This window comes from Saimiri boliviensis, chromosome 7 (assembly GCF_048565385.1).
Source record: "Saimiri boliviensis isolate mSaiBol1 chromosome 7, mSaiBol1.pri, whole genome shotgun sequence".
Taxonomy (NCBI): domain Eukaryota; kingdom Metazoa; phylum Chordata; class Mammalia; order Primates; family Cebidae; genus Saimiri; species Saimiri boliviensis.
In genome coordinates this window covers 126,421,629-126,445,489 of record NC_133455.1, presented here as the reverse complement: position 1 = coordinate 126,445,489, position 23,861 = coordinate 126,421,629, and the positions used below count along the sequence as shown (strand labels likewise).

At 53.4% G+C, this 23,861-nt stretch overlaps 2 protein-coding genes across 4 annotated transcripts; one reads left to right on the top strand and one right to left on the bottom strand.

Annotated features, from left to right (window-relative positions):
• PTMS (parathymosin) lies at positions 1-4,825 on the bottom strand. Of its 2 annotated transcripts, none has more exons than XM_074403437.1 (5): positions 4,217-4,825; positions 1,277-1,348; positions 950-1,028; positions 655-792; positions 1-557 (listed from the first exon to the last, which is right to left on the bottom strand). In XM_074403437.1, the coding sequence occupies exons 1-5, from the start codon at positions 4,259-4,261 to the stop codon at positions 553-555; spliced, it is 339 nt and encodes a 112-aa protein (XP_074259538.1). In that variant the 5' UTR covers positions 4,262-4,825; the 3' UTR covers positions 1-552. The 2 variants fall into 2 exon arrangements, with proteins under 2 accessions (XP_074259538.1, XP_039317498.1); XM_039461564.2 differs by having other exon boundaries at positions 731-792; positions 4,217-4,821.
• A 12,798-nt stretch (positions 4,826-17,623) lies between these two features.
• Positions 17,624-23,052, top strand: MLF2 (myeloid leukemia factor 2). Of its 2 annotated transcripts, none has more exons than XM_003944853.4 (9): positions 17,624-17,828; positions 18,401-18,478; positions 18,709-18,838; positions 19,085-19,120; positions 20,285-20,338; positions 20,741-20,869; positions 21,030-21,189; positions 22,069-22,281; positions 22,508-23,052. In XM_003944853.4, the coding sequence occupies exons 2-8, from the start codon at positions 18,429-18,431 to the stop codon at positions 22,254-22,256; spliced, it is 747 nt and encodes a 248-aa protein (XP_003944902.1). In that variant the 5' UTR covers positions 17,624-17,828; positions 18,401-18,428; the 3' UTR covers positions 22,257-22,281; positions 22,508-23,052. The 2 variants fall into 2 exon arrangements, with proteins under 2 accessions (XP_003944902.1, XP_003944903.1); XM_003944854.4 differs by lacking the exon at positions 17,624-17,828 and adding an exon at positions 17,850-17,885.
• The last annotated feature ends 809 nt before the right edge of the window (positions 23,053-23,861 follow it).

Here is a 23,861-nt window from a genome sequence, read left to right as displayed (position 1 = left end):
TTAAAAACAGAAGCGCGACCATTTCTTTATTAAATTATACAAAAAAGGGAGGGGAGGGGGGCAGCTGTGGGGCTCGGCCCCAACCCCGGCCCCACCCAGGCCTGGCGCTGTCTGTGAAGAGGGGATCTGAGGGAGATCCAGGGGTCAGGCAGGATAGGGACGGGGCAGGCCACGAGGCTGGGGGATGCAGAGGTTAGGTGGGAGAGGCTACCAGAGGAAGGACAGGGCTGGGAGGGGAGGGAGAAACAGCAAAGAGAGAGGGGCAGTTGGGGGCCAGCTGGGGAGCTCAGATGGAGCAGGTCAGGAGGTGGAACAATGGCAGAGTGACGGTGGAGGGGGCAGTGTCTGGGAGGTGGAGATGAGAAGGCTGGGGAGAAAGAAGAGGGTGGCAGCTCTGGTGCAGGGCCCAGAGCGGGGAGCCAGGGGAAGAGTGGCGGGACTTGTCTGCCCCCACCCCCACCTCCAGGCCCAAAGAGGCCTCCCACCCCCAGCCTGTTGGCAGGGGCTCACGCTGATGCCCCATTTTCTGTCTTCTGCCGCTTGGGATCCGCTTCATCCTGTGGAGAGGGAGAGAATGGGGGAGCTGTAAAATGGGAGGGGAGCCCTCCCCATGTCCCGCTCCTGTTCCAGCCCCCACCCCTGCCGCACAGGGACCTGGGTCCAAATCCAAAGGGCGCCCGGCCCGGCTGCATCCCTGACAGCCCCTCAGGCCCGGCAACCCAGCCCAAACCTCCTCTTCGGCAGCTCTCTTCAGCGTGGGCCCTTCGTCTTCCTCGTCGTCTTCTTCCTCATCTGAGGAGCCAGAAACGGGTCATTGGGGAAGGGCTGGAAGCTCCGGCAGAGACCCCCTGTGGTCGCCCTCAGCCCTGCCTCAGGTCTTCAAACCCACCCTGACTCTGCTCCTTTGAGCCTGGACTTTGCCGGCCTGGCCTCCCCTGCCCCTCCCCACCTTCTTCTTCCCCTTCATCTTCCTCCTCTCCATCCTCAGCAGTTTCTTCTTCTTCCTCCTCAGCCCCGTTCTCCTCCTCCTGTGGGGACCAGGAGAGGGAGCAACCTCAGGCTGGCTTCGTGCCTCGCCCACCATCAGCCCACCATCAGCACCAATGGGACGGGGCACTGGGGGGGTAAAAGGCCTCAGGGTGGGGCGGCAAAGATGGGAGGGCTGGGGTGAAGGGCAGGACCCGGCAGCCTCAGAAGGAAAGTGGAAGAAGGATGAGATGACTGGGAGGGAAGATGGTGGGGCAGGTGTGCTCCCCCCCTCCCGACCCCTCCACACCTCCACCACTTCTTTCTTTCGCTCTTTCCGGCTTGCCTTCTCCTCCACCTTCTCCTTCTTCTCCTTCAGGTCCTGAAAGGGAGAAAGAGGTCACAGTTCTCACCACGAATGGCTTGCAGCCCCAGTTCTCCCTCTGCGGTGAGCTTAGAGGTGTGTGAAATGAAGGTGGACACAGCTTAGAGACAGACAGGGGCCCCAGGGTCCTTGCATTAGGGCCACCAAGAGGTTGAGACCAAACACCTCCTTCCCGAAGACCCAAGGTGGGCTGGGAAAGGGATGAAGGGGGAGCAGGCAACCAGGGTAATGATCCCCACCCCCATCAAGTTCTCCCAAACCTCACTGGCTGAAGAGTTCAGCTCAGCAAAGCAAATCCTCTCCATCTGCTTGCAGCCTCAGTGCCCCACCCCCGCCCGCATCCCTCCGCCTCCTTTGCCTGCCCCCCCACTGGCGGCCCAGCTCTGCCTTTTGTCTACCTCTGGGGCCTTTTCCTGAGGACTCTCTCTCCAGGACATCCCTCCCAGCTTCCCCTTCAGCTTCTAAGGTCTTTGTTTCTCTAGGTCTCTGTCTCCCTAATCCTCAGGCCCCTACTTGGCCAAACGCTACTGGAGACGGAGAGCCCCTCAGCACATTCCCAGCACCCCTCCCACTTTCTGCCCTCCCCGCCCCAAAACAGTTCAAGTAGTTCCCTCCTCCCTGCCTCCCGTTACGCATGGGTGTAGTGGAAGAGTGGAGGTAGCCATTTCCAGTGGAAATGTAGGTGAAGAAGGAGAGGAAACAAGGAATGGAAGAGTAGCAGGCGTGGGAGACAAGGAGGGAGAAACAAACAAGGTCTGTGACTGGGGTGGGACAGGAATGGAGAAGAGGGAGGGGCCTGTCTCGTAGACCCTCCCACCAGCCGGCCCCTCTCCTTCACCCCAAGATCCTAGCAGCCATAGGTTGATGTCCTGTTCTGATACGGCAGCAGGAGATGCCCATGTGGGTCCCTTCTGGACACTACACTAGCCTCCCAATTCAGATTCCAGTCCTCTCCCCACCCACTTCTTGGCAGGCACAGTGTAACAGGGTAGGTGTCCTTGTGTGATCTGATCTGGTGTTGATGTGCCATGCTGTGTATCTGATTCCATGTGAATGGAAGTCTCCTGTGTGAGAGGATCACCCTGGGAGAGGGGGTCCTTTCTGGAACAGGAGAGGGAGAGGGGCTTGGTGCGGAACGGCTGGCCTGGGGGGCACCCAATTCGCTTTTCTCTTTAAGGGTAGCTCAGAACACTTCACCTTCACTCCTGCGAGGTTGCCCTTCCACCCCGCCATGAGCTCTTCATTTCTGTGCCACAAGGTCAGTATGGCATTTCCACCACCTCGTGGGCTTTTCCCCACATCTTGGGCCAGGAGAGCAAGGAGCTGGTCAACTTTTCTCGGGGCCCCAGCACCAAGTCCGTATGGCCCTGGCCTGACTTTCCCATCTGGGCTGATGGAGGGAGGGAGGGAGAATACCAGAGACCAAAGTTCAAGGGGCCGGGCCCTCTCCTCCCCTGTTCTGTCCTTCTGGTCACTGTCCTTCCATGATCCCTATTCCAGGAGAATATGTGACCTGGGCCCCAGATCTTCTGCTAGGCGGCCCTGTGGCCTCATTTACTCAACACAGGCACATACACCGACACCGGCCGACAGCGATGCACAGACACAGCTAGAGAGGAGCACCCACGCGATGGGAGACACATGGCCCAGCGCTGGGCCCTTCTGGTACACACTCTTGAGACAGCACGGGAGCACAGCAGCACCACTCAGCACTCACAAAGCGACAACATGGCTCCAGAACATCTACGTCTCCACATGCACACATGTAACCGACACGGGCAGTCCCACACACTCGCTGGATTTCAGACATACAAAGACACCTACTCAGTGAAGTCACATGCCACCGCGCAGCTCGCCGGAGGGCCACACGGGCGCACCTTGGCAGACAGCACACATAGCCCCTCTCCCACCGCCGTCAACCCCCTGGCTCCCCCCGTTTCACTTCGCAGGCCTCAGGGAGACCTGCGTGGCGGCTCCTCAGCGACCTCCCACCCCCATACACACACACACACACACAAGATAGGGCTCCCAGCCCCCAAACCCCGGCCGAGTTAATTTCCCAAAGCGACACTCTGCATGGTCCCTGGGGAAATTAGAGGAAGGCTGGAAGAGAGGCAAGGGCGAACGGATGGGGCCGGGGAAGGGAGCTGATGAGGGCGAGGACAGCCGGACGCAACGCCGTGCAATGCCAGCCTCGGCTTTTTCGAAGGCTATTCCTGTCCCGCTTCTAATTTTTAGGAATTCGAGATTCTTTCAGTGTGTACGTGGGAAGGGGACGAAGAGAAAAGAAAGCTGAAAGCCAGCGGAGGGGAAGAAATGAGAAAACAGAGGCGGCCGCCGTCCGGGGAGAGGAGCGAGCGACGGTCGGGCCGCGGGGAGGGGCCGGGAGGAGCAGCCTCCGGGGAGAGTCCTGTTTACACTTGCGGATCTCAACCCGCTTAGCGAGGAAAGGTGAGGTCAGGCTGCAAGAAGAGACGGGGCAGCGGGGCAGCGGGGCAGCGGGGCGCGGGGAGGGGGCGCGGCGAAGTGAGACTCGGGGCGCTCGGACGGGCAGCCGGACGGATCCGGCGGGCCGGCGAGGTGGGGCCGGAGAGGGGTGGGGACGGCTGCGGGGGCCGGCGCGACCGGAGCGGCGAGGCCGGACGCCGCGGCGCGGTGCGCGCAGGGCAGCTAGAGGGCGCTGGCGCGGGCCGCGCGGAGCCGGGTAGGCAGCGCCGGGCCGCGGAGCGGTGGGAGGGCGCAGTGGGGTCCGCTAGGACCCGGGCGCGAGGGCCGCGCGGGGCCGTCGGGGGCGGCCCGGGGCGGACGACCGCGCCGGGCCCCGGGGCCGCGCGGGGTCCGGGCCGCCGCCGCCCCCGCCCGTACCTTGGCGCTCAACTCGGCCGCTGCCTCCACGCTTTTCTCCGACATGGTGCCGGGGCCGGGGCCGGGGCTGGCGGGGAGCCGGGGTCCCGGGGCCGAGACGGAGGGGCCCTGGACGGCGGAGGGTGGCCGCGGCCGGAACCTGGCGCGGTGGCGGCGGCGGCGGCGACAGCGGCAGCGGCGGCCGCTCGGCAAGCTGGGTCTCTGGAAGAGGCGGCAGAGGCGCGCGGGGTGGGGCGGGGGTGGGTCTGGAGCGGCGACCCGCAGGGCTGCGGCCGTCCGGAGGGCGGGCGGAAGGGCGGTGCAGGCGGTGGCCGGCGCGCTCGGCCGCGGTCGCTCGGTCCCGGGCTCGCCGCCCCCGCACCAGCAGAGCTGCCGCCGACCAGCCGCTGCCGCCCCCGGGAAGGGAACCCGCTTATAAGCGGCGCTGCCCGACGGGAGGGGCTTCCCAGGGGTGGGGCAGGCGGGAGCGGGGAGGAGAGGAGAGGGGAGGGGGATGAAAGAGGAGGTTGGAGAGGTGGGGATAGGAGGATGAAAGCGAGGGGAGGGAGAGCCAGAGAGTCGGGAGGGAGGACGAGACCAGGAGGGGGAAATGGAGAGACTGACGGCCGCGGAGAAAGAGTGGGGCGAGGAGGTGGAAAGGGGTGGGGTTCCCGCGGGGAGGCACCTCTCCAAATCCCAACCTACTGCCTACGAATGTAGAGTCTGGCTTTTGAGGGCGGACTGGAGAGGTGGCCAGAATCCTACTGACCCCAAAAAAAGCCCTGGGATTTTGCCAAGGGGTGGGGTGAGGGGAGCAGATGGGAAGGCAGGGCAGGTGTTTGAGAAACCAAAAGCTGAAAGCAGGTGAAGAGGGTTCGGGCGCTCCTTTCACACCACGCCGGATTTCCCTCTCTCATCCTCCATCCACATTCTCTGGGTGGCCTCGAGGAGGGATGGGAAGGCGGAAAGGGCGGCCCAGCCTCCTCTCCCGCCGGACTGACACTTGTGACCCTTGCCGGGTGCCTCCCTTCCTGGCCCCTTGCTGTGAGGTTATGGGGGGGGAGTCAGGCCCCCGGTCTCCTTTGCTCTCTTCCACCTCTCCCCTATCTTCTACCTCTCTTATTTCTCGGTCTCACCTCACTTTCATTCGCCTGGTCCTTCTATTTGCTTTCATCGTCCTCCGTCATTTGTACCCAGACCCCTCCCTCACAACCAGTTATAACTCGTATCGCTCCCATCCTTCTCTCACCTCTTTTCCACTCCTCCCTGACCCTCTTCTGCCCTTTCGCCTCTGGTCCCTATCTTTCCCAGACAACCCTGCTCTTGTCTTATCTGAGTCAGGCACCTGGCCCTCTATTCTTGGCTGGCTTTCCTCAACTCCTCTTTCTGTCCTCATTTTTTACATTTTCCGTCCCTTAGCTTTTCTCATTCCTCTGCTGCCATCTTCCCTAGCCTTTCTGGGTTATACTTGTCTCCTTTGCAAATATGATACAGGTCCAGGTCTGGAGTTCCAGCCCCACCCTATTCCAGACGTCCTCAGCTCCTCGCCCTCCATCTCGGTATCTTTGAGTCATTTTGAAAAGCTTGGGATTTCAGAAGGGAACAGGGGCTGGGTTGTGTATTAAAGGTCAGGAGAAGGTAGATGGGGTGGAAGGCTGGGGTTTGGAAAAAGATGTTTGGTGTGCGTGCACTGCCGTATTTGTCTGTCGTTATCATTATTCCTCATCTTTTTTATTTTCATTTTATTAATAAACACGATGATCATTATCATTATTTTGTTTGTGTGCTTAAATACACCATCTTTTGCTCCCTTGGTGTACACGCCTTCCAGTTTTCTTTTTCTGACTTTTCTATCAATATTTCAGTCTCAGTCTCCTCCAAAATCTTGGGGCCCCACCCAGGATTTTTCCTTGACGGACTCTGTCCATCTTTTCTGAGATCTTTCCATGTCCCTCTCTCACTCTGTTTCTCTGACTCACTGGCTGATGTCTTCAGCGGTCTCTCACCATCTCCATCTCTGTACTCCTCTTGCCTCATTTATCTCCCTCTCCTGGAGCCTTTGCTACCCGCCCCCCTCCCCCCCCCAGTCTCCCAGTCTCGCTCCCTCCCCATCAAGCTCTTTCCTCTCCCTCCCGCCTTCCTTTCCACTTCCCTCCACTCCACCTCCCAGCCCCGCCTGCTGTCTCGGACACCCTGCTGGGCTCTTACCCTGTTGCCCTGGTAACCGCCCCCCACTCCGGTCACCTCCACTCCCCTCCCCCCCTCCAATCACCGCCACCAACAACCTCCATCCACCTTCCTCCTATTTTTCCTGAGAGCCAATAGAAACCCTGTTGCCAGGTGGAATGCTCATTTGAATCAGCCAATCCAGAAGCCTAACTGCTTGTCCTGCCTTATATGGGGATGTGAGGAGGGCCACTCCCCCCACTCCAGCCCCACAGGGGACCAGCCCCTCCAGTGTCCCTTTTCCCCGCCCTAAAGAGAGGCTGGGACCCTCCCTCTCACCCTTCCACGAGGGGCCTGTCCTCCCACTTCTCTGACTGGGACCACCAGGGTTAGCGTGGGCTGTGGGCCGGACTGTGGGCTGGGCCTCAGGGCTGGGGGTGGGAATGAGGTGTGATTAGGGAAGGGGAGGCGGAGGGAGCCGGGAATTTTGCCCAGGGAGGGGTGTCTGGGAGCAGAGGCAGCTGCAGTGGAAAATTCCAGAGAGATGGAGAGGCAGAGAATGGGACTCCTGCCCCAAAGCCCAAGGGAGTGCCTTGAGAATCTAAGAGCTTGGACGCTAAGGGTCCGGGGGACCCCAGGGAAAAGATCTAGGAAGCTGGAGGCCTGAAACTCATTACTTTCCCGCGTGGAGGAGGCATCCTTTAGCCTTCTCTCTCGGGTTGGACAACAGAACCAGTCTCCTGAAGTCTTGGTTTCATGAGAAGGACGCTGGAAGCGAGACTTGGGATGACTCTGGAGTGAGTGGGATCTGAAAGCCACCTGACAGTCCTAGGGGTTCACCTCAGCTCCTCTGGGGCCAATGGTGTTGAATGCCTGTGTTTGCTCTTTTCCGTAGAGCTATTTCTGAGCCTTTGTGGAGGCTTGCCTATTCCTAGAATTATCTTACTCTACAGTCCAATTGAGAATTTCTCCCACTAGTTGAATGGGGGAAACGTGCTTTTTACACATTTTCTGCAAGTAGGAAAAAGGTGACCAGGTGAAAGCAGGGAAGGCCTGAGCCCCCTGAAACGATGACTTCTGGCCTGACATCCTAGACATTTACCTTGATACTTCGTGTGGGAGGTGTTCAATTCGAGTTATTTCCATCTCATTCTCAGTGAATTCTTCCCCCTCGCCAACTGGATTTTTTTTTTTTAGTGTGCCTATTTATCCTATTGGTTAAGGGGTAAAGAAGACCCAGTTATCATCCAAGGCCTTGAAAGACAGAAACCTGAGAGTTAGGGAACTAACTCCACTCCTCATTTTACTTGTTTATCCCCATTCCATTCCCAGTGACCCGATTTTCTATCTGCCATTCCCCCATTTTTCCTTTGCTTTTTTTTTTTTTAATTTAAAACTTTTCAAAATGAAAGTCAGTGGAGAGTTGAGAGGAAATGGACTCCTAGAGGAAGTCCTAAATTTGCCTAACTTCGATCATGTTGTTGTTATTGTTGTTTTGAGATGGAGTCTCGCTCTGTCACCCAGGCTAGAGTGCAGTGGCACAATCTCGGCTCACTACAACCTCTGCCTCCTGGGTTCAAGCAATTCTCATGCCTCAGTCTCCCAAACAGCTGGGATTACAGGCATGCGCCACTACGCCGGGCTAATTTTGTATTTTTAGTGGAGACGGGGTTTTACTTTGTTGGTCATACTGGTCTCGAACTCCTGACCTCAGGTGATCTGCCCACCTCGGCCTCCCAAAGTGCTGGGAGTTACGGGCGTGAATCATCACGCCCAGCCAAGCTCATGTTTATTTTGAGTGCTTTACCTCCAAGAGTGTTAGAAAAATAAGGCGAGATCATCTTCCAAGCAGCACTAAGGCACATCCATCGTGCGTCTCATCTCACTGGGTACTCCTTTTCTGGAATGTCTCCCTGATTCCTCCTGACTTTGCAGACCCTTACCCATTTTTCCCATATGTTATTCTCAACACCAAACTGCCTTCCTTGGTCTTCCACCCATACTGCTGTTCCTATGGCATAGTATCTACCCCACAGACAAACAAGAAAGCTCAATAAATCATGTATTTCCTGGCCCAGAGCACCATTTTGGATTTAATCCCTCAGCTCTTTCAACCTTCTTCAAGGAGGCTGGGAAAACACGACATGGTGCCTGGATACTGGCTTCCATCTCTCTGACTTGAGATCTTCCCATAACGACTGATGCCCTGGTTGGAAGATTCTTTTATGTTTTGAACGTCACAACCAAAGTTTCTGTGGCCTTTTCTCCATGAGCTTTCTCCCCAGTGAAAAAGAATGGGTTTCACCTTTGTACTTCTCCTTCAGATTCTCTTTTTTTTTTTGAGACAGGGTCTCACTCTCACCCAGGCTGAAGCACAATCTCAGGTCACTGCAACCTCTGCCTCCAGGGGCTCAAGTGATCCTCCCACCTCGGCCCCAGTAGCTAGGACTAGAGGCGCCCCACCACACTTGGCTAATTTTTTTTATTTTTTATTTTTCCTATAGATGGGGTTTCACCACGTTGCTCAGACTGGTGTCGAACTCCTGGGCTGAAAGGATCCACCTGCCTTGGCCTCCATTATAATCATAAACCATGAACCACTGCTTGGGTCCTTCCTCAGAGTCTTGATTGGCTTTTCTTATTCCCCCTGCCCTCCTTCTGGATCACCTTTGCTTTTTTTTTTTTTTTTCTTCTGAGATGGAATCTTGCTCTGTCACCCAGGCTAGAGTTCAGTGGCACGATCTTGGCTCACTGCAACCTCCACCTCCCAGGTTAAAGTGATTCTCCTGCCTCAGCCTCCCAGGTAGCTGGGATTTCAGGCACCTGCCACTGTGCCTGGCTAATTTTTCTATTTTTAGTAGAGACGGGGTTTCACCACTTTGGCCAGGTTGGTCTCAAACTTCTGACCTCTTGATCCACTTGCCTTGGCCTCCCAAAGTGCTGGGATTACAGGCATAAGCCACCATCCCCGGCCTCACCTTTACTTTTATACCTACAGTAGTTTGCTATTGCCTGACCCTCCCTGTCCTGCCATCAATTTCTCCCCCTTATTCACTCTTCAAAACTTCTGCAGGGGCCCTCAACAAAGTCCAGAAGGAAGGCAACATTTATGGGTACTTTCCAGCTCTGTCCAACAAAATTTTCTATGATGATGGACATGTTCTTTATCTGCACTTTCCAATACAGTAGCCACTAGTCATATGTGGTTACTGGACCCTTGAAAATATGGCTAGTGCAACTGAGGAACTGAATTTTTTTTTGAATTTTAATTTAAATATCCACATGTGGCTAGTGGCTATTGTCCCATATGAGACAGCACCTCTTTAGACCGTGCCCCTAAACTGCCTCTTTTTCCACCTTTCCCACCTCTACCACCAGTAATCCTTAAGCAGAAAGTCAGGGAGCAACTCTGCTGTGTTTCAGGTCATCAGGGCCACTGTTGTCATATATTTTACCATAGGTGTGTGTGTGTTCAGAGTGTTCACATTTCATAGATTAAACAGACTGGGTGGCTGATCCAGGGGACAAGGAAAAATGGAACCAGGAGTAACAGGTAAAGAATCGTTTTGGGCCGGGCGTGGTGGCTCATGCCTGTAATCCAAGCACTTTGGAGGCCAATGCGAGCAGATCACCTGAGGTCGGCAGTTCAAGACCAGCCTGACCAACATGGTGAAACCTCGTCTTTATATAATAAATAAATAAATAAAAATAATTGTTTTGCCCAAAAGGTAAAAGACTAACGGAAGGAGGATTTAATGACCAGGAGAAGACAATGACAGTGTCCACTGAATCCTCCCGGGTGACTTCAATTTCAGAGGTCCTGTTCCGTCTTCACAGACTCCCTAAACTATTCCATGTTGTACTGCCATGGGCTTAAGCCCACTGCCAACACACACCTCGGACACACTTTCAACTCTCTGGCACTCGCTTCCCCGGAGCACCAGAGTCACGATTCCAGTTCCCATTCTGTTGAGTCTCCCACCCCCACCCCGCCCCGGGTCCCCCCAAGCAGCGCGGCTCCTCATACCTAACTTGTGCCCACTGAAATTCCCTTGTGTTTCCTCTTTCAGTTAAAGGTACTATCCTCCACCCATTCATTCCCCATAGGGGTCATCCTAGACTCCACCTTTTCTTTCCCTCCCCAGATCCCTCATGCCTGGAGTGCCTTCTCTGCTGTCTAATCCCTGCCCTGCCTCTGCTCAGAGGCTCACTCACTGACTTTAAGCTTAAGCGCCTTAGGGTTTTCAATCATGATTTAAGAATTTTTTTTTACATCTTCAGCATCTATTTCCATACTTGGAATATTGTAGAAGCTCAAAAATGTTTCCTGAAATGCATAAACTGCCTTTCTACCTAAAATATAAACAGATTATTGTAATTTCCCCTGCAGGACAAATTCTAGAAGCAAATATATGGACCTTCAAGGTCTGTAGATTTTAACCTCTGTAGCTTTACTTCACACCAGTGCCCCCTTGAAAGTTTTGCTTCAGCAAACTTTTTTTGAGATGAGTCTCGCCCTGTCACCCAGGCTGGAGTGCAATGGTGCCATCTCAGCTCACTGCCACCTCCGCCTCCCAGGTTCAAGCGATTCTCCTGCCTCAGCCTCCTGAGTAGCTGGGATTACAGGCGTGCATCACTATGCTCAGCTATTTTTTTTTTTTTTTTAATCTATAAAGACAGGGTTTCACCATGTTGGACAGGCTGGTCTCGAACTCCTGACCTCGTGATCCACCCATCTCAGCCTCCCAAAGTGCTGGAATTACAGGTGTGAGCCACTACCTGCAGCCTGCTTCAGCAAAATTTTTAAATCTTCCTAGTTCTTCAAAATTGGGCATACCTCTGTGCCTTTGTACTGATTGTGTCTTTTGTCCAGAACGTTCTCCAGGGCTTCACCACCCCCCCACCCAAGTTATTACCTCCCTTATCTGAACCATTTTTTGCCCTATTATTTATTTATTTTCGAGACAGGGTCTCAATTTGTCACCCGGGCGTTAGTGCTGTCACAGCTCACTGCAACTTCAAACTCCTGGGTTCAGCAAACTTTTTTTGAGATGAGGCTCGCCCTGTCACCCAGGCTGGAGTGCAGCGATCTCAGCTCACTGCCACCTCCACCTCCCAGGTTCAAGCGATTCTCCTGCCTCAGCTTCCTGAGTAGCTGAGACTATAGGCATGCCACCACACCCAGCTAATTTTTATTTTTATTTTTGTAGAGACAGTGTCTTGCTATGTTACCCAGGCTTGCCTTTTTAATATTCATCTTTTTTTCTAATCACAGACTTCATCACAGGATTAGAATTGATTCTGTGTTGGCCACCTTCACTAGACTGTGAACGCTCTTGGGCAGACAGCCTGTCTGACTTATCTTTTTATTCCCAGCACCTTGCTCTGTGACTGGCCATTCATAGGAGCTCAGTCAATGTGCAGTGACCTGAACTACCACATGGTTAGCAGAAACTTCAATCCTTAATGCCCATTATTCCCAAGACATACTGTCTTCTTCAGGATGTCTTCTTTTCTTTAATTTTTTTGAGACAGAGTTTTGCTATTGTTACCCAGGCTGGGGAGCAATGACACGATCTCAGCTCACTGCAGCCTCTGCCTCCTGGATTCAAGCGATTCTCCTGCCTCAGTCTCCTGTGTAGCTGGGATTACAAACACCTGCCACCATGCCTGGCTAATTTTTTGTATTTTTTTAGTAGAGACAGGGTTTCACCATGTTGGCCAGGCTGGTCTCGAACTCCTGACCTCAGGTGATCCACTTGCCTCAGCCTCCGTAAGTGCTGGGATTACAGGCGTGAGCCACCGCTCCTGGACAGGATGTCTTCTTGAAATGATTAGAGAATAATTTGAAACTCCAGTGCTAATGCCAACTATTACCATTAGCATATTTACCCAAGACAGTCTAACATCCAATCTTATGGTCAAGCTGGGTATGAAAGTCGCTCATTCCTGTTGTCCACATCTCCTCCTACCTTAGGTGGCTAGCTTCAAGAGATGAGTGTCCAGGTCAATTATCCCGGATAGCCACACAATCAGGAGTTGCCAACCAGTCGCTGCTTTAACAAATTTGCAAACCAGTATTTGTACCTATTCAATACAGTCCTTGGCAGTGTAAGCAGTGCCCAGGCCAGAAATCCTGGAATCATCCTGAACTCTTCTCTCTCACACTGCATTCATCAGCCAGAAAATCTGCTAGCTCCATCTTCAAAATACATCCAGAATACAACCGACCCCTTCTCATTGCCTCTACTGCTCCTAACCTGCTCTAAGCCACCATTAGGTCTCATCTGGATTATGGCTACAGCATGCTAATAGGGCTTTCCGTTTCTGCTGTTGCCCCTCCCCCAACAGTCTGTCCGCCATACACCAGCCAGAGTGATCCTTTCTTAGGTTTTACAAAGGCTTATAAAGTGCCACATGACCTGGCTTCCTTCTTCCTCTGTGACCTCGTCTTTCACTGCTGCTCTTTCCTTCTTTCACACGAGTCTAGGCACATTAGCTTCTTTGTTGTTCCTTGACCATACTAAGCATGCTTCTGCCTTCCCGCATACTCTAGGGCCTTTGCGCTTGCTATCCCCACAGTATTATTTTTTTTTCTCTGAGATAGAGTCTCACTCTGTCACCCAGGCTGAAATACGTGCGATCTTGGCTCATTACAACCTCCGCCTCCCGGATTCAAGCAATTTCCCTGCCTCAGCCTCCTGAGTAGCTGGGATTACAGGCGCATTCCACCACACCCAGCTAATTTTTGTATTTTGTAGCAGAGACACAGTTTCACCATGTTGGCCAGGCTGGTCTTGAACTGCTGGACTCAAGTTATCCACCTATCTCGGCCCCGCAAAGTGCTGGGACTACAGGCGTGAGCCACCGCTGTTTCTGCCCAGACCGCTCTCATTCCAGCTATTTCCCTCACCTTGTTCTGGTATCTGCTTAAATGTCACCTCAGCAGTGAGGCTTTCCCTAATCACCCATAGCAAAAGCAACCACTGCCTGCCTCACTATCTCCCTTCTACCTTGCTTGCTTTTTCTTTCTTTCTTTTTTTTTTTTTTTTTGAGACAGAGTCTTGCTCTATCATCAGTCTGAAGGGCAGTGGCGAGAACCCCCACCTCACTGCAACTTCCGTTTTCCAGTTTCAAGTAATTCTCCTGCCTCAGCCTCCCTAGTAGCTGGGACTATAGGCACGCACCACCATGCCTGGCTAATGTTTTGTATTTTTAGTAGAGACGGGGTTTCACCGTGTTGGCCAGGATGGTCTCGATCTCTTGACCTCGTGATCCACCCGCCTCGGCCTCCCAAAGTGCTGGGATTACAGGTGTGAGCCACCGCGCCCAGCTACCTTGCTTTATTTTTCTGTCATCACTGCGTCTCCAGAACCATGAACCTTGACACACAGTAGGCATTCACTATATATTTGTTGAATGAATGTGGCTATAAAAAACAAGCTGAAGGCCGGGTGCAGTGGCTTACACCCATAATCCCAGCACTTTGGGAGACTGAAGCGGGCGGATCACCTAAGGTTGGGAGTTTGAGACCAGCCTGACCAATATGGAGAAACCCCGTCTCTACTAAAATTACAAAATTAGCTGGGCGTGGTGGCGCATGTCCGTAATCCCAGCTACTGGGGAAGCTGAGGCTTGCTTGAACTCTCCCAGGAGACTTGCTTGAACTCGGGAGGTGGGGGTTGCAGTGAGCCAAGATGGTGCCATTGCACTCCAGCCTGGGCTACAAGAGCAAAAAAAAAAAGCTGAAAAGCTGACTTAAAAAAAAAAAGTCCCTTTTCATCTCACTCTGAGTTGGCATCCCCTCTGTCTACCTGGGACAACTTCGAGCTCCTTTTTATCGTTTTTCTCTCTCTCTCCCAACACACAGGCACATCACATCCACACACCCTCAGCCACACGTGCTCCTGCTGCTCAGGCAGGAAACGCAGTCTCCCCTCATTCCCGCGTCACTCCTCCACCCTCCCTGTGCTGTAATCCCCAACTGCCCTGGGATTGCTCCAGAGGCATGACCTCACATCTGAAGAGAGAGCCCCTTTTCTGGCCCAGCTGTACCCTCTCAAGGACTTCCTGACTTTGGCTCCATCAGATAGAACAGTGAATGTAGAAACTTTGTTTCTCTTCCCAGCAATCCTTATCTGCCTGACACTGAGCCTCACCCCTGGAAGGAGTAGACACCTACCTATATGGTATGTCTTCGAGAACTCTGACAATGAGCTCTTGCATTTCCTCTTTCATCCTCACCTGTTCAAGAGCTTTTCTTTTCGTTTTTTTTTTCTTTTTGAGAGACAGGGCCTCACTCTGTCGCCCAGGCTGGAGTGCAGTGGTGTGATCATGGCTCCAGCAGTCCTCCCACCTCAGCCCCACCGAGTCGCTGGGACTACAAGCACACACCACCACATCTGGCTAATTTTTTTTATTGCAAAGATGAGGTCCTCACTATGTTGCCCAAGCGGGTCTCCAACTCAAGACTCAAGCCTCCTGCCTTGGCCTCCCAAAGTGTTGGAATTACAAGTGTGAGTCGCTGTGCCTGACCAACATTTTCTTTCTTTTTTTGAGACGGAATCTTGCTCTGTTTCCCAGGCTAGAGTGCGATGGCAAGATCTCAGCTCACTGCGACCTCTGCCACCTGGGTCCAAGTGATTCTCCTGCATCAGCCTCCCAAGTATCTGGGACTATAGGCACATGCCACCATGCCTCGCTAATTTTTTTTGTATATGTAGTAGAGACTGGGTTTCGACATGTTGGCCAGACTGGTCTGGAACTCCTGACCTTAAGTGATCGGCCCACCTCCACCTCCCAAAGTGCTGGGATTACAGGTGTGATCCACCACACCTGGCCAACAATTTCCTTTTAATCTGGGACAAAACCCAGGTTTTAAGTTTTGTTTCATAGTTAGAAGCTATGATTTGAAACCATTCAAAGGTAAACATCGCTGACAGCAGATTTTTTTTTTTTTTTTTTTTTTTTTTTGAGGCAGAGTTTCATTCTTGGCATCCAGGCTGGAGTGCAATGGCAAGATCTCAACAAAAAAAAAAAAAAAAAAAAAAAAGGATAACAGGTAACCAAAAAAGAAGGTGGCTAGAAGATTATATGCCTTAAATTGGTAGAGACTGTGTCTTATACATTTATATGTATGCTTAATACAGTGTACCTAGGACAATGCTAGGCCTCATTAAACATTTGTTTTTTATTTTTATTTTTTATTTTTTTGGAGACAGAGTCTCACTTTATCCCCCAGGCTGGAGTGCAGTGGTGTGATCTCAGCTCACTGCAACCTCCATCTCCCAGGTTCAAGTGATTCTCCTGCCTCAGCCTCTCAAATGGCTGGGATACAGATGCCTGCTAATTTTTTTTTTTTTTTTTTTTTGAGACAGTCTCACTCTGTCACTCAGGCTGGAGTGCAGTGGCGTGATCATCTCACTGCAGCCTCTGCGTCCCAGGTTCAAGCAATTCTCCTGCCTCAGCCTCCTAAGGAGCTGGGATTACATGTGTGTGCCACCACGCCCGGCTAATTTTTCGTAGAGATGGGGTTTCACCTTGTTGGTCAGGCTGGTCTTGAACTTCTGACCTCGTGATCCGCCTGCCTCAGCCTCCCAAAGTGCTGGGTTTATGGGCGTGGGCCACCGTGGCCAGTCTTAAACATTTGTTGATTGGCTGGACAATAAATAACTTGCTTTAGGAGGAGAAGAGAACAACAACAAAAAAAAGTCGATAGGATCTCCTTCGTTAAGTTTCAGCCACAGAACCTTTACTAGGAACAACTCTTTTTCACATGTCAAACTGCTTTTGTTTGGGGCAAGAGGATAAGGGGAAGTTAGTTGCACGGTGGGATGTCCAGCGATAGAGCATCTGGAAGATAAAATATTTTACTGTCTCTTCCCCAGAAATAGCAATGAAAAACAAATTTACTTGTATTCTGTGTCTGTTTTCCTTTGACTGGCCAGTCTGCCAGCTTATATCTTAATTATCTGTCTCTGCTCCCCGTCTCTATTATTGTTGTTTCCTCTTTAATAATGATCAAGTCCAAAGAAACCTGAGAAGCCCTGTTCCCAGCACCTTTTCCTGAGTCACCAGGGACCCCCTCCTTCTCCCCCAGGGAATTGTTGGAAACAAGTCTTTCTCCTTGGGTCAGGCTCCACACAGCACTAATATGGCTAAGCGCCAGAGTAAAGAACCAGGGAAAGCTGGGGTTTGGATGAGTCTGGTTAAAGTCCATGCTAGACAGTCCAAATCCCTTGACCCCAAGTGGGAGGGCCCTTCTCTCCAGCAGAGCCAGATTTTATGCAAGACATTTAGTATGTCAAAGTATCAGTCTCTAGCCTTGGAGGCAGGTCTCCTGGGTCCCGTTTTAGCTCCTCCCCTGGGTGATCCAGGTTAACTGAGTTCTCCACTCCTTTCTTCCCAAAACCTTTAGACCTTTGACCTATGACAGCAAGCAAGAAAGGTCAGTGCAGGACTGGGAGCTCTTGAGGACGCAAGAATTAGAGTAAAAGATAGGGAAGATTGGCATTAAACTAACAGACTTCAGAACTGTAGCCTTTTCCTGGTCCAACCCTTCACAGAAGGGTAATGGGGAAGGGTCCAAGTCCCTCTCCAAAGCCAGTTCTCAAGGGCCTCGGGTTCCAGCCCGGCCGAGGAGCGCCATCTGGCGGCCAACCCCGCAGCCTGGCTTCTCTGCCCCACCGGATTTTCTGAAGCCCTAACTAGATCTGGGCTGGAGAGTTTCACCTCCTCCTCTTCGTCACTCCGGCGACTCCGCCCTGCCAGGAACGCTCCTCCTCAAGGGGGGACAGGCCCAAGCGCCTCAGCCGCAGGAAAGCTGCCCATCCTCCCTTTAGGGTAGAAGGCTTCTCCAGCAGTCTGCTCAAAGCTTCCCCCAGGGATCCGCCCCGCCTGGTCGCCCACAGAGAGCCTGCCCCTCGTCCTCCAGTTTCCCCCGGAGGAGGGAGAGGGAACGTCCTGCACTGCGCCCCCAAGTTCAACCCCCAACCCGGTCCCGCCCGAAGAATGGCTTCCTCTTCTCCTCCCCCCCAGCCTCATGGAAGCCTCTTCCAGTCCACAGAACCCAAATCCAGGTTACTAGCGGGTTCCCCTTACTCGTGCAAAGGGAACCCCGCCCGGCCTCGGGCTCCGTTCCCGAGTTTGGCCCCCAGCCCCCGGCGCCTAGCCCCCGGGACACCACCGCAGGCGTCTCACCACCCACGCTAGTGGGCGGGGCTCCCACGGCCCGGCCCCGGGTGGGCGGTTGCACGATGACGTCACTTCCGCCCGGGCCTGGCCGAGGTTCTTGCTCCGTAGGCCGCGGGGGGGGCTTCGGAGGTGGCGGCTGTGGGAGGAGGCGGCGCGGGAGGCCGCGGAGCTCGAGCTCGGACCAATCCCCGCGTCCCGGGCCGCGACCCTGACCCTGCAGCGCACCGGGAAGCGAAACCGGCCGGATGGGCCGCTGAGCCCAAATCGGGCGCTGGTGAGGCTCAGGCAGAGCGAGCAGCCAGGAACGGGAGCGGGCCCGCGGGGCTGCAGGGTCTGGAAGCCGGGGATGCGGGCCCGGGAGAGGAGAGGCTCAGGCCTACCTCGCCTGCTCGCCCGGCGGGGAGGCGGGAGCTGAGCGAGCCGCAGGCGGGCGCGGGGCGCAGAGCGGGGCCTGCCTGGGGGAGGCCTGGGGGTACGGAGGGGCGGGTGACTGGGGTCATTAATGGGACGGAGGACCGGCACTTGGGATTCTCATCTAGAACGGTGACGTTGGAGGAGGAGGGGAGAGTATGCAACCGGCCAGAGCTTTGGGAAGAGGATGACTGAGTGGGGGAGGGAGAAACCCAGAGGCTTGGAAAAATTTTCCATGGCCCTAATTGAGAGGGAGGTTCGAAGAGCTCTTCTCTCCCTAGAGGGTTGTATGGAACACCTGTAGTAGGGTCTCCCCGGAGTTTAGGGGGTCAATTACAAGGTTTGAGAAAGGCCAGTGCCCTGAGAGTCCTTACGCTGAGCGGGTGTGCAAAAGCCTGGCCACCTCCAAGTATCTGAGCCTCCACACCTTTCCAGTGTGGAGCTCCCTGGAGCTGAGATCAGGATGTTCCGCTTCATGAGGGATGTGGAGCCTGAGGATCCCATGTTCCTGATGTGAGTATTCCCTCCCCGTCAAGCCCTCCCACTCCAGGTCTCTGAGCAGTTCAGGCAGACATCTGGGTTCCCATTGCCGGGAATGATTGGAACTGGTTGGATACCCAGCTCCCACCTAGCAGGAAGTAGGCATTGGTGCCACTGTTGCCCTGTGCGTATTTGTTTGCAGGGTGGTGGAGGGATTGACAGCTTGGTGCTTCTGCCATCCATACTATGTGCTCACTTCACAGGGACCCCTTTGCTATTCACCGTCAGCATATGAGCCGTATGTTGTCAGGTGGCTTTGGATATAGCCCCTTCCTCAGCATCACAGATGGCAACATGCCAGGGACCAGGCCTGCCAGCCGCAGGATGCAGCAGGTAATGGTGCTGAGACACACCTGAGACCCAAAGGTTGGAGGGTGGTTGGAAAAGCACTTTAGTTTTCTTCCCTTACAGTCAACTGAGCAAGTGAAACGCTCTAGGAGTGGGGAAGGGGGTCAGGAAAAAGCTTTGTGACTCGCTTTCGAGAGGATGGCAAACAAAAATGGAGGCCATGGGCCTGCTTTGGGATTGTAAGGAGATAGGATGAAGTCTCTAATTTCTGTCTCTCATGTGTTCCTGTAGACTGGAGCTGTCTCCCCCTTTGGGATGCTGGGAATGGTGAGTCCTCATCTCCCTTTGTCCTTCCATCTCAGACACACTCTCTACCCTTAGATATTATTCCCAAATTTGCCTCTTTGGAATAGTTTCATGGGTAACCCCAGAATCTTCTTTTCGTGATGTTCACAAAGCTCTGAGCCTTTTGGGTGCTAGGAGCCCTGTGGGTTAAAGGTGTTATGTTTTTTTTTTTTTTGAGATAGCATCTTGCCCTGTCGCCCAGGCTGGAGTGCAGTGGCATGATCTCAGCTCACTGCAACCTCCGCCTCCCGGGCTCAAGTGATTCTCCTGCCTCAGCCTCCTGAGTAGCTGGGACTACAGGCACAAGCCACCATGCCCAGCTAATTTTTGTATTTTTAGTAGAGACAGGGTTTCACCATGTTGGCCAGGCTGGTCTTGAACTCCTGACCTCAGGTGATCCGCCCGCCTCAGCCTCCCAAAATACTGGGATTATAGGCTTGAGTGCTGGGATTACAGGTGTGAGCCACCGCACCTGGCCAAAGGTGTTACTAACTCTTGTTGGGAGGCTGAGATGGGTGATCACTTGAGGTCAGGAGTTCGAGACTAGACTGGCCAACATGGTGAAACCTCGTCTCTACTAAAAATACCAAAAAAGCCAGGCATAGTGGTGCATGCCTGTAGTCCCAGCTACGCTGGAGGCTGAGAATCACTTGAACCCAGGAGACAGAGGTTGCAGAGAGCTGAGACTTCACCACTGCACACCAGCCTGGGCAACAGGGCCAGACTCCATCTCAAAAAAAAAAAAAGAAAAAAAAGAAAAGATGTTATTAACTCTTGTACTCCTAGAAGTTCATACTCATTAGGAAGATGTAATTGTCTAGCAAAATCTGGTCTTTGCCTTATCTCTTTAGAGTTTAGAATCCATTAACTTTGGCTTGCTTCCTAAAGATGGGGGGAATACAGTAGGCAGGAGAAGGAAAATTGGATCAGAGAAACCATAGAGGCTGAGGAGGGGTCAGCAGTTTACTGGAGGAGAAACATGAGTATTCTGGTTCTGTTAAGGGATAATGAGAAAGACTACTTGCTAGCTGTGAAGGAAGACGAGAAAGGAAATGTGCAGCCATGTGGCTCGTGGGTTCCTAAACAGGATCAGCTCTGAACACTGACTTTGCTTTCCTGACTCTATTTTCCATCTCTTTCCTCCAGTCGGGTGGCTTCATGGACATGTTTGGGATGATGAACGACATGATTGGTAACATGGTGAGCCTTGCCCCACACCCTTCCCTGGCCCTGCTCTCAGTGATGGCTGACAACACCGTGAATCCTCTAAGGCAAGAGAGAGACAGTATGCTAGTGAAGGGTAAAGGACTGGATAAAGTAATTGAAGCAGAGAGCCTTGGGACCCTGTATCTGCTGTCGTCCCTGCCTGAAGCAGCAGCAGCACTTTTATGTAGCATGCAATTAAGTCTCTGTCTCTTCAGGTCCTTCTTGCTTGTGATTGGACTCAGAGGAATTTGGGAGGGTAATGATGAGTCCTGATGTTTTTCAGTTGTTACATTGTGTGAGAAAGATACAGGCTAGAACAGGGAGCTGAAGGGCGAAATCCCTTCACCAGGGGGGATGCCTCCCCATTCAGCCCTCCCCTTCCTACCCTATCCTTAGGAACACATGACAGCTGGAGGCAATTGCCAGACCTTCTCATCTTCTACTGTCATCTCCTACTCCAATACCGGCGATGGTGCTCCCAAGGTTTACCAAGAGACATCAGAGATGCGCTCGGCACCAGGCGGGGTGAGCCCTCCTATCCCGGAGAATGTGGGATTGAGTGGCACCCACAGAAACCCTGGCTGCTTTTTTCGGATTGGGTTGTGGGTGGTGTGTTTATCCTGAGATGGTGTAGCCAGGGCTTTGGCAGGGGTGGCTGAGTGTGCCATGTTCTACCTCATCCCAGATCCGGGAGACACGGAGGACTGTTCGGGATTCAGACAGTGGACTGGAACAGATGTCCATCGGGCATCACATCCGGGACAGGGCTCACATCCTGCAGCGCTCCCGAAACCATCGCACAGGGGACCAGGAGGAGCGGCAGGACTATATCAACCTGGATGAGAGTGAGCCTTCCCTCCCACTTCCAGGCTGGCATACCCTAGTAGGGACTTCCCTACCCCATAAACTACTGGGCAAAGCTCTGGGGCAGCCCCATATTCTTTGGCTTTCTTTTTTTTTTTTTTTTTTTTTTGAGATGGAGTCTCACTCTTGTTGCCCAGGTGTCCAGGCTGGAGTGCAATGGCATGATCTGAGCCCAGTGCAACCTCCGCCTTCTGGGTTTAAGCAATTCTCCCTCAGCCTTGCGAGTAGCTGGGATTACAGGCGCGTACCACCACACCCAGCTAATTTCTATATTTTTAGTAGAGACAGGGTTTCACCATGTTGGCCAGGCTGGTCTCAAACTCCTGACCTCAGGTGATCCACCTGCCTCGGCCTCCCAAAGTCCTGGGATTGCAGGCATGAGCCACGGCGCCCACCTGTCAGCCCCGTATTCTTACGGCATTTGGAGCCTCCTCAGCTCAGGGGCTGTGTCAGGTGGGGCTGAGTCAGGTGCTAGCAGTGTCCTCACTGTGAGGGGCTGACTGTGTCCCTGAGGGTCCGTGTTGATAGTGTTACACCCTTCTCCCATTTGGATCCGTTTTTTTCTTTCTCCTCTCTATCTTTTTCAAATCTGCAATTATTAAGTACCTAGTGTGCACATAGGACTATGAACCTGAAGAATAATCGCATTCTGATTTCTTCCTCCAGTAGGCCACCCTAGGCCTACCAGTGGCTTCCTGGGACCGTGTAGAAACCAAAAGAGCTAATGGAATTGCCGCCCCGCATCCCTGCACACACACTCAGCCTTCGCGGCTTTGGCGGGAGAAGCTATGGCTGGCTCGCCCATCGGCCTCCAGGAGTGAGGCTGCACGCGGGCCTCATGTCTACTCTGTCCTCTCCAGGTGAGGCCGCAGCTTTTGATGACGAGTGGCGGCGGGAGACGTCCCGATTCCGGCAGCAGCGCCCCCTGGAGTTTCGACGGCTTGAGTCCTCAGGGGCGGGGGGACGAAGGGCAGAGGGACCTCCCCGCCTGGCCATCCAGGGACCTGAGGACTCCCCTTCCCGACAGTCCCGCCGCTATGACTGGTGAGGGCCCTGGGCCCTCAGCCTCTCTTGTAAGTATCAGGGTAAGGAGGGCGGGGGTGCACCTGCAGATGGTCCTCTGCCATGAGGCAGGCGCAATCCAGGCTCCCATAGGAGCTGCGTTTGACAGTTCAAGTCTTAGTTGGCTGGAAAGAGAACAATGTTCTCACCAGAATCGGGGATTAAACCCCAACTCCTGGCCCTTACGTAAGTTTTTTCTTCCTTTTGACTTGTGTTTCTCTCTCTTTCCCCCTCCAGGTACAGGCTGAGAGGCTGAGAAGTCATCCCCTGAAATAACTTTTTCCTCTCTGAATCCCATGCCCAATTTAATAGTAAATTAACAGGCAAACCGGCCACCACCTCTCCCTGGGGGTCTCAGGGAGAACCTTTCACTGCACCCTTTCCCTTCCTTTTCCTTTCCTCCTTTAATCCCCTTACCATGATGACTCCGCCTCTGCATCTACTAACTTAATTTTTCATTCTGCCACTCCGTCTTCAAATCAAACGCCCTCAGCTTTCCCATTCTATTCCTGCCATGCATTGAAGGGTCTTTTGGGGTGAGCTCTGGGTTTAGGGGCCTCCTCCATCCCTCAGCTACCCTGAATCTTTGCCCACCTCTTCCTCAGAGCCCCCACTGAGGGGCCGTAACCCTGTCCAGGGCTGTGAAAGGAGCAGACTGGTTCCCAACTCTTTCTCCCTCCTCCTCCCCACACGCATCACAAGACTCTTCCCTACACCCTTATTTTTTGATTGGTGCAACTTGTAACTAGGTGTTTATGGAATAAAGGAGAATGGAAAAAAGACCAAGTGGAATGTTGGCTGTACTTTTGATCTTCTCCTGTTCAATTAAACCCTCCTGTCTTCTTTGAAGTTACCCTCTCACTTCCTCATTTCCACATGTAGACTTCGTACCTCAGCGTTCAAGCCCACATCTCCGTGGTAGGGACAGTGGGACCATCAGCACTGGCAGGTGCGGGTCAGCAGCACTTGGCTGGGCTAGGCCGGGGCGTGAGAACATGAGCACCTGCCTCGCTGGCTCTGCCCTCACGTCCTGCTGTAGCTTGGCTCTTGAGGGATGGGTCGGGCATCTCTCACTGAGGCCTGCAGAACTTGCTGCCCCTTGCGCCTTCCACAGAGTTTCCTTCCTGCACTGTGGGTGGAAACACCTTCAGATAACCCTACATAGGCCTTGAGAGGGGAGGAACTCTGGTCAGCAGCGTTCCACAAACCCTTCACCCACAGCAGTTGAGAATTTGAGCCCAGGGAAGGAGGCTAGAGGAGAAAACTAACGTGGAACCTGAGCAGGACTGGAAGGGTATGAGGAGCTCACATTTCTCAAGATGTTCACTCTTGCTTTGCCCAGCCAAATAGGTCACTCTGTTCCTCTTGGGAACTTACTTGATGACAAATGTGTAGGAGAGTCTGGTAATGGTTTTCTCTTTATAAAAATCTTGAGTTTTCAATTGGTAAGGACGCAAAGACACACCTAGGCTCTTGGTCCTCTCAGGGAGGGGAGGCTCTTCCCCTGTCTCTCATGGATGAGTAGATCGAAGAGGAGAAGGAGGTTTTGTCCAGTGGGTCAACAAGCAGAGAGATGAAGTTGAGCCAACAA

Excerpts from the sequence above, each read along its gene's own strand:
- PTMS (XM_074403437.1), bottom strand. The coding sequence starts at position 4,261 with ATGTCGGAGAAAAGCGTGGAGGCAGCGGCCGAGTTGAGCGCCAAG. Across the intron at positions 1,349-4,216 it reads CGGCCGAGTTGAGCGCCAAG|GACCTGAAGGAGAAGAAGGA; the intron begins GTACGGGCGGGG and ends TCTCCCTTTCAG. Across the intron at positions 793-949 it reads AGATGAAGGGGAAGAAGAAG|ATGAGGAAGAAGACGACGAG; the intron begins GTGGGGAGGGGC and ends CTGGCTCCTCAG.
- MLF2 (XM_003944853.4), top strand. The coding sequence starts at position 18,429 with ATGTTCCGCTTCATGAGGGATGTGGAGCCTGAGGATCCCATGTTCCTG. Across the intron at positions 20,339-20,740 it reads ACGACATGATTGGTAACATG|GAACACATGACAGCTGGAGG; the intron begins GTGAGCCTTGCC and ends CCCTATCCTTAG. Across the intron at positions 20,870-21,029 it reads TGCGCTCGGCACCAGGCGGG|ATCCGGGAGACACGGAGGAC; the intron begins GTGAGCCCTCCT and ends ACCTCATCCCAG.